This window comes from Maniola hyperantus, chromosome 25, assembly GCF_902806685.2.
Source record: "Maniola hyperantus chromosome 25, iAphHyp1.2, whole genome shotgun sequence".
Taxonomy (NCBI): domain Eukaryota; kingdom Metazoa; phylum Arthropoda; class Insecta; order Lepidoptera; family Nymphalidae; genus Maniola; species Maniola hyperantus.
Window position 1 is genome coordinate 4,725,481 of NC_048560.1, and position 12,031 is coordinate 4,737,511.

At 36.5% G+C, this 12,031-nt stretch overlaps 3 protein-coding genes across 3 annotated transcripts in view; 1 reads left to right on the forward strand and 2 right to left on the reverse strand.

Moving 5' to 3' along the window:
* Window positions 1–2,240: 2,240 nt before the first annotated feature.
* Window positions 2,241–5,134, forward strand: LOC117993921 (UPF0488 protein CG14286). Its single transcript, XM_034981801.2, has 3 exons — window positions 2,241–2,614; window positions 3,247–3,381; window positions 3,911–5,134. The coding sequence occupies exons 1-3, from the start codon at window positions 2,425–2,427 to the stop codon at window positions 4,258–4,260; spliced, it is 675 nt and encodes a 224-aa protein (XP_034837692.1). The 5' UTR covers window positions 2,241–2,424; the 3' UTR covers window positions 4,261–5,134.
* Window positions 5,135–5,537: 403 nt separating this feature from the next.
* On the reverse strand, window positions 5,538–9,325 carry LOC117993918 (uncharacterized). Its single transcript, XM_034981797.2, has 4 exons — window positions 9,047–9,325; window positions 8,465–8,633; window positions 7,687–7,939; window positions 5,538–6,253 (listed from the first exon to the last, which is right to left on the reverse strand). Exons 1-4 carry the CDS (start codon window positions 9,186–9,188, stop codon window positions 5,813–5,815), a joined length of 1,005 nt encoding a protein of 334 aa, XP_034837688.1. The 5' UTR covers window positions 9,189–9,325; the 3' UTR covers window positions 5,538–5,812.
* A 918-nt stretch (window positions 9,326–10,243) lies between these two features.
* deltaCOP (coatomer subunit delta) overlaps window positions 10,244–12,031 on the reverse strand; it is a 14,296-nt gene continuing 12,508 nt past the window's right edge. The window contains exon 15 of the mRNA XM_034981694.2: window positions 10,244–10,473. Coding sequence (XP_034837585.1) covers window positions 10,305–10,473 — 169 coding nt within the window. The 3' untranslated portion in view covers window positions 10,244–10,304. The remainder of the gene's footprint in view (window positions 10,474–12,031) is intronic.

Consider the following 12,031-nt stretch of genomic DNA (forward strand, 5'->3'; position numbering starts at 1 on the left):
AGTTTAAGTCGAATTAACACTAAGCATACGAAGGTACAGAATCCTATTCCCAAAATTCCTAACCAAACCTCGAATTCCCAAAACCATACTATACATTTATATACACGAAGGAAAATTCGCGGTCCCTTTACAAAATCACGTTTTAAAAGACAGGTAATAAAGTAAATTAATTAGATAGGTATGTGCAATTCTTTCCAGACATTAAATTACAAAGATATAGAATTTGTCTTTTCACACGATCAAGTTTCAGCCAACCGATAGGACTACTATATTCCTATGTTTTACCAAGAACTATAACACTATATCTTTAAAATAATTAGTTTTTGCAATTAGATAATTATTTCAACACATATATACATTCTTTACTATAGACCTTTTACATTTTAGCATTTATTATTTCTTCTAAATTATAGCAAAACTAGGTGTACCACTAATCGGAAAAAGTTAAGAAAGCTCTTACTTGTGTCACATTGTGACTATAGAATAATGAGCAAATTTAGCATAAAGTAGGTATACCTAATGCTCACTTCCTGTAAATTTTCGTGCCTTGAACCGAAAATATGCAAGAAATCTTGAGCAGAACCTACATCATTCCCAGATCAAAAGTAAGTAGAAATAATTAGATCATTGATAACTCAATGTACTTACCTACACCTTATTCAAAAATATAATATAATTTTAAAAAAGTTCTTTCTAAAAGTAAGTAGGTATATAATAAGTCATAGTTACCTATCTAGTTATAACGAGTAGACATTTAGCTGATCATTTTACAGAATTCATGCAGTTGTAGTCCTTAGGTTTCTTTTTACATTACATTTAGTTCAGATTTTTTTATCAATTTAGCTCGAATTAATTAGTACATTCTGTCAATTATACTACTTTGCTTTTAATATACCTATCGTAGTAGTTATAGTACCATATGCACATTTTTATCTCAACCAATTCTAAGGTTTTCATTTACATTGAGGCTGAATGCCCGAAGGTCAGTTACTGAGGAATATCACTCACTGAGAAACCAACTTATCCGGAGAACACAACAACTACTGTTACAGGAGATAGATGAAACGTGATAATCCACGCCTATCTCTCTGTCTAAGGAGGCTCAGAGAAAGCAGCTCAACCATTATCCATGAATTAAGAACTACTTCAATACTACCAGTATGCCGCAATATTCGGCTTCACTCTCAACGGTACGATTCGACCAGCCCATTACAGATGCTTCATCTTCACGAACGAAGTCTAGCAGCAGCCCTCCAGACTGAGGGTGGAAACCTCCGAGGACGTTCCGGCGACATTTCCGTTAAAATTACTACAATGGTCGCCGCACTGAGGGTGGAGGTGTTACGGATACAGCTATCCTTACCTATCTATATAAAACCCAGGCATCGCCGGGGGAGCTAACATGTCGTCTAGCAGCCCAGCTACGTGTGGAAATATGCCATCTCATCACGTTCCGGCACATAGAGTCATCAAGGTCTGCAGCCACCTCTGTACGTGATCTCTGGTGCTAACCGACCACAGAACGGTAGAGGGGAAATCGATATAAAATCGATAGAGTTAGTTTTAAGGTAGCATTAATCTAGCATAAGTAGTATTTGTAATTTAGATAAGATATAGTTAAGTAAAGGCCTTCGTGTCCCAACGTCGACACGAATGTCCTAATTAAATCATTTTCGTAACCAAAAAGGACTTCTGCCTTCAACCCCCGCTCCAGGTAGCCGCCCTTACGTAACTCGTATGAAAGGTTATGTTTCATAATTTGCGTTCGCTACAACTTTTACACAGCAATGCAACATAAATGGCTTCTATACCTACACCTTCAATACTAAATTTAAAAAAGAAAACTAAATAAAAACTCGTAATATTCGCAATAAACTACTATCACAGAGGTTTGTTGGGCACAAACTACAACGTGCCCAACAAAAAAGCTAAACTATGACCAAGACAAAAAACTGTGTTTATGTCTCTATCACTCTTCAGATCTTTTCTATACACCTAGCTTGCTCTAACAAGGTATTATTATTTTAATGCCAAATCTACCTTGATTCTTAATCTGAGAAAAACGGCTATCTAACCCAACCACAGAACCCAACGCATATAGGTAATTCGCGTAAATCGCCTTCCACGCTTTCACTAGTCTAGTCGTTAAAGTTCTAGAACGGGTGATCATCTGGACAAAGCTTAATGAACCATAAAGTAACCAAACATCCTAGATTAAAATGTGATTCAAATGGAAAAATTCCAATGTCAACTGTCAATATGCCAAGTGTCAATAACTTGAAAACAGAACGTGGGACTAATATTTTCTGTTAAATTAACCAAAAATATCATTTAAAACGGTTATCCATTAGTTATTTGTGAGAAGAAGTTTATTTAAAAGTGCTTTGGACTTTCTGCAATAGTTACGTAAGACAAATTAGCACAATGCCTAAAGCCACAAAGTTACATAGCAAAGGCAAGCCAAACTCTCTTCAAAAGTCTTGCAAACCAGACAATGAAGGAACAGATGGTGGAAACCCTGAAGACTCGATCAGGGAGTTCCAATTGCAACTGTGCTGGTGTATTCAGCAGTTAGAAAAGACGCTAGCGGACAAAAAAGGAAATGAGAAACAATGTAAGTTAAAACAGTATTTTTACTTAGGACATGGAAGATTTTATCTGACCACGAAAGATCTTAGAGTTAATTATCTTATTAAAAAGTTGGATCTTGCAAAATTAGGCTAAATTCATTTATACATTCATTGATTAATTTATATACAGAAAGATCTGAGAACATATTGCAGTTTATTATCTCAAGAAAATAAACCCTATAACATTGTGATTATGAAATGAGATTCAAAAAGAATTACTATGGATTTGTATACTAGACAAGTACCTTCCATAATGTTATGCAATATGTGCTTTTAAACCAACACTAGACAACTAAACTTAAATATTTGTTTGTTATTATGTTTTTTTTTTTTAATAATTGACCAGATCTTTCGTACAATCTGCACTTGGCCAGCCTCGGTGGACTTCTCATTCGGAGAGGAAACTTGTCCTCAGTAGGCGATGCGTTGTGATGATGAATTTTATCTGATTTTACACTACTTTGAAACATTCAGAGCTGAAATTAATAATTAATCTATCTGTAACCTGTTAATGTCTGAAGTTACTCAGAAACATTATTATTTGTCTGAAGGTCAGTCAGCTTTTGCTTCTATGTATATAGATTATTTATTTATTAATTTTGTTCTTTGTTTTCAGTACAAGAAGCGTGGAAAGTCCTAACAGTTTTGAAAAACAACAACCAGCCAATAATAAGAAAAAGACAATTAATGCGAACCCACTTTGGTGACTACAGAGCTAAAATGGCAGCCGAAGAAAAGAAACTGGCCAAAAGTAGGTGTCTGGTTATACCAAGCTAGCTGTTAGGATGCAATTATATTTAAATTTAAGGTGTGTTAATAATAATTGTTACTATTTAAATAAATAAAAAATCTCAACCACAATACACAAAGTTAAAAAATCTCAACCACAATACACAGAGTTAAAAAAACTCAACCTCAATACACAGAGTTAAAAAAAACTCAACCTCATTACACAGAGTTAAAAAAACTCAACCTCAATACACAGAGGTAAAAAAGTTCAACCTCAATACACAGAGCAATTTTTTGTAATATTTTTTTATTTATATAATTATAATGTTTTTTTACTGTTCTTATTATTGTGAGAAAAATAATTGGTAATGATAATATAATTGATATTTTTCTGTAATCTTGTTTATTTTAACTTTTAGTTGGTATAAAAATTTACAAAAATTGGCATTTAAGCGTTATTAAACATTGATTCTGCTGATGCCTAAAGTGATTATAAATTATCAAAATTATAAAATGAACGTTTTTTTAACAAAAAGTATAATTTTTTTCAGTGGCGAGCAAAATAAAGATATCAGAAAGTCCTGTTCAGCCAAAAGCTACCTTTTTACGAAAATCAGCTTTTCTCACCAGTGGAGATAGCTCATTTCATTTCAATTTTGCGATACCAAAGGATTTGCCGGAAAATGATAAAACTATTGACCAAAATAAAAATAGTAATTCTGTACTAAATGTTACTAGCAATACTGATTCATCACATGCAAGTGTTGCTACAGATAAAAATGAAGAACAATTTTGCCATTCAACTTTAGATTTACAAAATAAAGCTGAATATAAAAATAGTGCTTCATTTTCTGCTTCAGGTTCCGAATTCAAATTTAACTTTAAAATAGATGATGCTTAAAATAAAAAAAATGTATTTCCATTTTCCTCAGAACATCAATTTTAAGCTTAGTTTTTTTTTATTTAATAGCTATAAATATGCTACCGTAAATTGGAGTAACTTTGCCGTTTAGTGTACACAGTTTTAAACGTAATAAAAAATGGGATTTTATTCCCAAAAAAATGTATTAACAAAAAACTTTTTTTTAATACGTCGTTTCTTTATTTAGGTGTGTGGCCTAGTTGTGATAGCGCATAATTGATTGCGCAACATTGACACAAGTTGATAACTGGTTGGTGATCAACTTTGGAGGTCTGAATTTGACCTTTTCGTTCTTCTGTGCTTCGGAAAGCATGTTAAGCCGTCGGTCCTGGTTATTATCCCTAACATAAGCTGATGATAATACAAAAATCGTTAAACATAAAAGAATTGAAATAATCACTTACCACCAGGTGAGATTGCAGTCAAGGGCTAACTTGTATCTGAATAATAAAAAATATCTATTTAATCGAGTCGTAGGTATGGAAGGACCTGGGGCCCTACTACCATCGCTTAAAGTAGTAATGTTTTAATTTTAAAATATTTATTACTTTAAGTGGTGGTAGTAGGATCCCTGAACACGCACAGATTTATTCCATTCTAATACCACTTGGTATTTGTTTGAACTCATATTTATATTTTATTTTCATCAAGTTTTGTATAGCATTTATTTTATTTTATTTTATCACTACAGTCCAAGACCCTATTGTTTGGTAAAGATATTAAAATAAAATACAATAAAATGTTGTCATCCATTTACTGTTCAAGCTTACACTGCAATGCAAAGTTACCCCAATTTGGTTTACTTGTAAGGAATTTAAGGAAATAAATTTTATAATATTACACAATTCTTATCATTTATTTATTGATATAACTAGAGGAGTTTATTTGTAGCGCGCTCCAGACAAACGCTGTTTGGCTATTAACTAATCAAACTCAATAAATTTTTTACACACTTTCTAGAATTTCTGCATGTGTGCTAGATTTCCTTATAAAGGTGTTGTTTTAAACAAACGTTTGTAAACGTACTACAAATTAATATCTGTCTGTGATTTCTGTAAAAATCCTACTATGGTAAAAATGCGTACAGTACGCGACAGAAAGTAATGCACATCAGCCTTTAGAATGACATTTCTGCTTTGTAGAGTGTTGTTTCTGTCTCTTATACCTACTTATATGACGTTTTGTCGGTCTCAACGACAGAGACAACGCTCTACAAATCTGCTATCTGGTTCATAATCATAAAGGTCGATGTACATTGTACATTACTTTCGGCCGTGTACTGTAGGTACTTTTAAATGTTGGCTCAAAGATTACGTAGAAATATTTGAGCCCGTTAACTTTGAAAATTGAAACTAGATAAGGTATACACATTTTTACGGAAATCTGACAAATCACAGACACGTTATAGTTTCTAAAAAAATTCATTGAGTTTGTTTGGTTAAAATTGAAATGAGAACCAAACTACGTTTCTATGGAAGTCGCTGGCGAGAAACTTCTCTTAACCTTTTCTCCACTTCCTATTTACAGGATTTCAGTGAAAATGCCCTCTTTTCCTTTTATCATCGCAAAGCTCTTGATATTGACCAGGGTCGACTACAAAATCGGTGTCATCTCGAATTTTCTCAGCGCATAATCTGTCTTCGAAAAAGTTATCCGAGTTCGGTATAGCAAAGCCAACTGGCAACTCGTATTGACTAAAATAAGCGCCCCAAGTGGCGAGACCTAACACCTTATTAGTTTTTTTATTTATTATAGCACTACCCTCGGATCCGTGGTAGTTTTTGCATTGTGGATGCTTTTTTGGTCCTGGACTTGTGAATTGGCTTAAAGTGCATGAGTGATAGCACGGGACGGCGAACCCGTCGTAACCTTGGTTGTATAATAAAATCTCGCGGCACAAGTTTATATCTACGTGGACGTCTAGCTGGGTTAGATAGTATGGCCTTTTCCAAACCAGAGATGTTTCGTCTGTCTGTAAAAAATATTAAAATAACTGTATTTTTAATACGTATTTAATTAATTTTTAATAAGACACGGGATTTCCTAGTTTAGGGGTCAGGATTCCAGAGAGTTGATTAATGTACTGAAAAAAAAAAATTGTTCAAATAGACAAAAATCTTCAGAAAGCAGATTTTTCGTGTAAAAATATCTAGCAATAAAAATTAACTAAATAATGGATATTTTCATGTTGTAGTAATATACAGGGTGTAACCCGAACGCTGGCAAAAGAGAAAAGAGGTGACAGTACTGATGACTACTGATATGATTCCACAAAAAAACCTAGTTCAGCTCGAGTTCAACTCGAGATCGGCTCGAGTTCGACTCGAGATCGGCTCGAGTTCGACTCTATTTCTCCTCGAGTTCGATTCAAGTTCGGCTTGAGTTCGATTCTAGAAATCTTATTATCAGTATATTCATGACTAGCTGACCCGCCCCGGCTTCGCTCGGATGGAGTATTTCGGACTGGGAGTGTCATCGTGAAGCCGTTTTTGATACCTAAAATATCAATTCACTATCAGAAATTCTAAAATCCCCACGATTTAGGACTTTAGTACTTTGCAGCATCAGGATTGAGGAGTTAGGATCCGAAGTTCAATGATGTAGCCTATGCTTGGTACCTAAATTAATTTTGCATCATCCGCAGTTACTGAAACATTATAGTTTAGGAGTGCTGTACCCTACATCATCAGGGTTGAGGAGTTGGGACTTGAACTCTGAGAATAAAGTCGTTGCTTGGTACCTACAATATGAATTCACTATGAACAGTTCCTGAATCTTGATAACTCAGGCGGGCAGTAACCCTGCAGCATCAGGATTAAGGAGTTGAATCCAGAATTTTTCATGTGACCACAACGAAAACTTTTTTTGTTGATTTTAAAAAAAAAATTGCAAATCGGTCCAGAAACCTCGAAAAAATCGATGTAGAAAAACGAACCACCTCCTTTTTGACAGTCGGTTAAAAACCGATGACCTTGAAATATTTACGGAACAATCTTTAAAATATCCCCTTTCTAACAAAAAAAGAACGAATGAAATCGGACTACGCGTTAATGAATTACAACTCAGTATACATTTTAACTTTCATCCCCTCTCCTACGGGAACCATGCTGAATTTCGGGATAAAAAGTATTCGTCGTATCGTCGTCAAATCGTACCAAGTTTCATTGGAATCCATTCAGTAGTTTCAGCGTGATGCGCGGCCGTGATACAGACAGACAGACAAAAATGAAAAAAATTACAGTTTTAGGTTCAGTATCGATTATAGAGTGCCCTCGAAAAAAAATTTCATTTCATTAAATCTTCAATGTACAGAATTTGACCTGTTACAGTTTTATTATAAGTATTGATTGATTGATGATAGTATGTATAGTACAACGTGTTCTATCTAAGCTTAGGTTGGGTTACCTTAAACATCGCATAGCCAACAACCGTGTGCTCGAACTCATCAAATTGTAGATTCCCGAACCACTTGTAAGCTCGGTCCGTCCGTTTCTGGCCGAACAACTCCACAGTTTCCCATCTCCCAGGGTATTCGTCGTGGACTATGATAAAGCCTATGTCGTCGTACATTTGCTTGGTCTCGTTCGTCGGCAACACAAACGCTTTGGGTTTGAGGCGATAGTCCTGGTATACCAATGATGTGTGACTTATTTTGAGACTGTTTCGAACAAAAAAATAGTAAAGTATAAGTAGTCGGCCACAGGCCGAGGTGGCAATCGGGGAGGGAACGCCCCGCACAGCCCCTACGCTAACCCGATGCGGGCGAGCGCAGGTGACGTGCGGGTGTGCGGAGCGTCCCCCCGCGTCATATCCCTCCGGGGTCCATGTTTCCTGCCACGTATAATCTAAATACCTTCAAAGCAAACGTGATGTGTGCTTCAATCTAGACTTCATCATTTCTTTTTTAGAGTTCCGTAACGTAACCGCAACGGAACCCTATTACCTACTAAGCCTCCGCTTTTCCAGTTTCAACGGATTATAGCAAATAAACTACTGGACGGATCGGGCTAAAATTTGGCATGCAGATAGCTGTTATGACGTAGGCATACGCTAAGGATTTTTGAAAATTCAACCCCTAGGGGGGGGGGGGTGAAATAGGGGTTTGAAATTTGTGTAGTCCACGCGGACGAAGTCGCGATCATAAGGTAGTTTTATATATACAGATAATGTATTAAATACGTACAGAAGGACGCATTTGGCAGCAGTAATGAATATCTGTGGAGATATGCATATAGCCGTACACAGCTGGGGTTTGGAATACACCTTGGAGTGTAACACCCTCGCTACCCACGGGTAGTCGATCTCCGACGCCGACTTCGCGTTCACTTGATAGTTTTTTAAATTAAGAAAATCTGAAAACAAGGCATCATAGTATCTAAGTAGATACATAGTCTTTTTAAAATCTATTCCTAATCCGTCTCCGGTCGTGTCTGATTGCTGTTCCATCGGACTTACAAACTTTAATCTATGATTGAGTATGAGGATGGGTGGAAAGCACGTGGAAAGAGAGTCCACGTCTTGTCATCGAGGTGGCGCGGGCACTGGACTGACTTACTACCGTACTCAGAGTCGTCGTTACTTCGTTATCGTTACTTAAGATTGAGTTAAAACGAGACAGATTTATGTGAGAGATATAGTTGTCTCGTTTTAACTAAACTTAAGTAACGATTAAGCGACTCTGAGTACGGCAGTAAGACATATAATATACAAGTACGCTGGATGAGGTGTGCCATATAAAATAACAGTTTTTACGCATTATACTAACACGTATTTGTGAGATTTAACTCTGCTTCCTCGGATAAATTCTTGTCGTCGCGCAATATCCAATACGGCGATTCGTCAAAATAATAGGCAACTGTAAAACGTACGAAATATAGCAATAATATTGTTTTAGGCAAACTGCACATTTTATTCTGGCACGTTTTTAGGGTTCCGTGCCTCTAAACGAAAAAAGGAACCCTTATAGGATCACTTTGTTGTCTGTCAAGAAACCTATAGGGTAGGTACTTTCAACTTTCAAAGTAAGATTAATATACCAAGTATGAAAGGGCTTTACCTGTACATTCTAAAACAGATTTTTTGCATAATAGTTTTTGATTTAAATCGTGCAAAATGTTGAAAAAATACGACTGTAGTACGGAACCTGGTGCGCGAGTCTGACTCTCACTTGGCCGGTTTTTTATAACGGCAATATTACGTTGATGTAAAATATCGTTTTATTGATATTGAATCTTAGTGTACTGTACTTATAATATTTTATGGAAATTTAATCTTAGTAACAACGAAAAAATAAAAAACAAGCTATTTTATCCGAGACGTCTATCTACCTGAGCCGAAGGCGAGGATAGAATGTATATAAGTTGAGGATAAAATGGGTTTTTATGACCGAGTTACACACTCTGCTTTTCACTTCGATTGCGAGGAAATGAAACAATAATATGATAATAAGTACCTATAGTACACGACAGATCGAGATGGCAATCGGGGTATCAGGCGGTTTTTATTTATTTTATTTTTATTCAGATACAAGTTAGCCCTTGACTGCAATCTCACCTGATGGTAAGTGATGATGCAGTCTAAGATGATAGCGGGCTAACCTGGAGGGGGTATGGCAGTTTGTATTAAACCCATACCCCTTTGGTTTCTACACGGCATCGTACCGGAACGCTAAATCGCTTGGCGGCACGGCTTTGCCGGTAGGGTGGTAACTAGCCACGGCCGAAGCCTCCCACCAGACCAGACCAGAAATTTAGAAATTATAAAATTCCAACCCCTGCCAGGAATCGAACCCGGGACCTCCCACTAATAATAATAAGACCACGCTTTCTGCATACCGATTTCCGACACATTTGTATGCGGTAATTGCTTTGAATTTGACGAAAATTTGTTAATTGTTTTGCTACTGCTTGCGCATGACGAGCGAAGCGAGCGCGCTAAAAAAAGGAAACCAAAATAATTACATATAATATAATCATTTATTTAGTATAATATCTGAAATACACGGAATATATTAATATATTAGATTAGACAATTTCGTATTTGTCTGCGTGGAAGCTGATATCCTGCGAGTAGTCTACGGCTGAGGCGTCGTCGGCCTGCGTCACCTTGGTGGCGGTGAGGAGAGCCAGCGACGTGTCGGATGTCCACGTCACGGATAGCGGAAAAAAGTCGTTAGGGATGGCCGGTGTTACCCTATAACAAAATATTTTATATAACAGATATATACCTACAGATATGCAACTAGCGTGGCCCCTATAGTACCTCTCGCTTAAGCAGAGATACTTGTAGCAGAGCCGAGGTACTTAGCCTCCCACTGGTCATACCAGTGGGAGGCTAGGAGTCGGGTTTTTACCACACAATGGCCCCAATTCTCTAGTCTCTCTCTAAACTAAATTTAGAGTATCTGCATCCTTTTCTTTTTACTAATGCTAAAAAAGGAACGGAACATGACTTTCACATTTAAAGACTAAATTTTAGTGCACAATACAAATTTAAACAGTAGGTTCGCGAGTGCGTGCTAAAATCACGGGTTTTACCATCTAAAAATTAAATTTAGAAATGTCAAACTGCTTCTGTCCTTTTCATATTACAATAGTAAGAAGAGGGTGCGAATACTCTAAAATTAGGTTGTGCTTAGAATCGGTGCCAATATCACGCGAGCTCGAGCGTACTGGTTTTAGGCTGTCTATAGGTAAGGGGCGAACTAGAGACGGTCGATGGAGTGAGATGGTACTACGCTGGTGGCCGCGCAACCATACCCGGCCGCGTGGGCGACCGCGCGCTCGCTGGAGGGACGACTAGTAGTAGTAGTAGTAGTAGTAGTAGTAGTAGTAGTAGTAGTAGTAGTAGTAGTAGTAGTAGTAGTAGTAGTAGTAGTAGTAGTAGTAGTAGTAGTAGTAGTAGTAGTAGTAGTAGTAGTAGTAGTAGTAGTAGTAGTAGTAGTAGTAGTAGTAGTAGTAGTAGTAGTAGTAGTAGTAGTAGTAGTAGTAGTAGTAGTAGTAGTAGTAGTAGTAGTAGTAGTAGTAGTAGTAGTAGTAGTAGTATAGTAGGAGTAGTAGTAGTAGTAGTAGTAGTAGTAGTAGTAGTATAGTAGTAGTAGTAGTAGTAGTAGTAGTAGTAGTAGTAGTAGTATTAGTAGTAGTAGTAGTAGTAGTAGTAGTATAGTAGTAGTAGTAGTAGTAGTAGTAGTAGTAGTAGTAGTAGTAGTAGTAGTAGTAGTAGTAGTAGTAGTAGTAGTAGTAGTAGTAGTAGTAGTAGTAGTAGTAGTAGTAGTAGTAGTAGTAGTAGTAGTAGTAGTAGTAGTAGTAGTAGTAGTAGTAGTAGTAGTAGTAGTAGTAGTAGTAGTAGTAGTAGTAGTAGTAGTAGTAGTAGTAGTAGTAGTAGTAGTAGTAGTAGTAGTAGTAGTAGTAGTAGTAGTAGTAGTAGTAGTAGTAGTAGTAGTAGTAGTAGTAGTAGTAGTAGTAGTAGTAGTAGTAGTAGTAGTAGTAGTAGTAGTAGTAGTAGTAGTAGTAGTAGTAGTAGTAGTAGTAGTAGTAGTAGTAGTAGTAGTAGTAGTAGTAGTAGTAGTAGTAGTAGTAGTAGTAGTAGTAGTAGTAGTAGTAGTAGTAGTAGTAGTAGTAGTAGTAGTAGTAGTAGTAGTAGTAGTAGTAGTAGTAGTAGTAGTAGTAGTAGTAGTAGTAGTAGTAGTAGTAGTAGTAGTAGTAGTAGTAGTAGTAGTAGTAGTAGTAGTAGTAGTAGTAGTAGTAGTAGT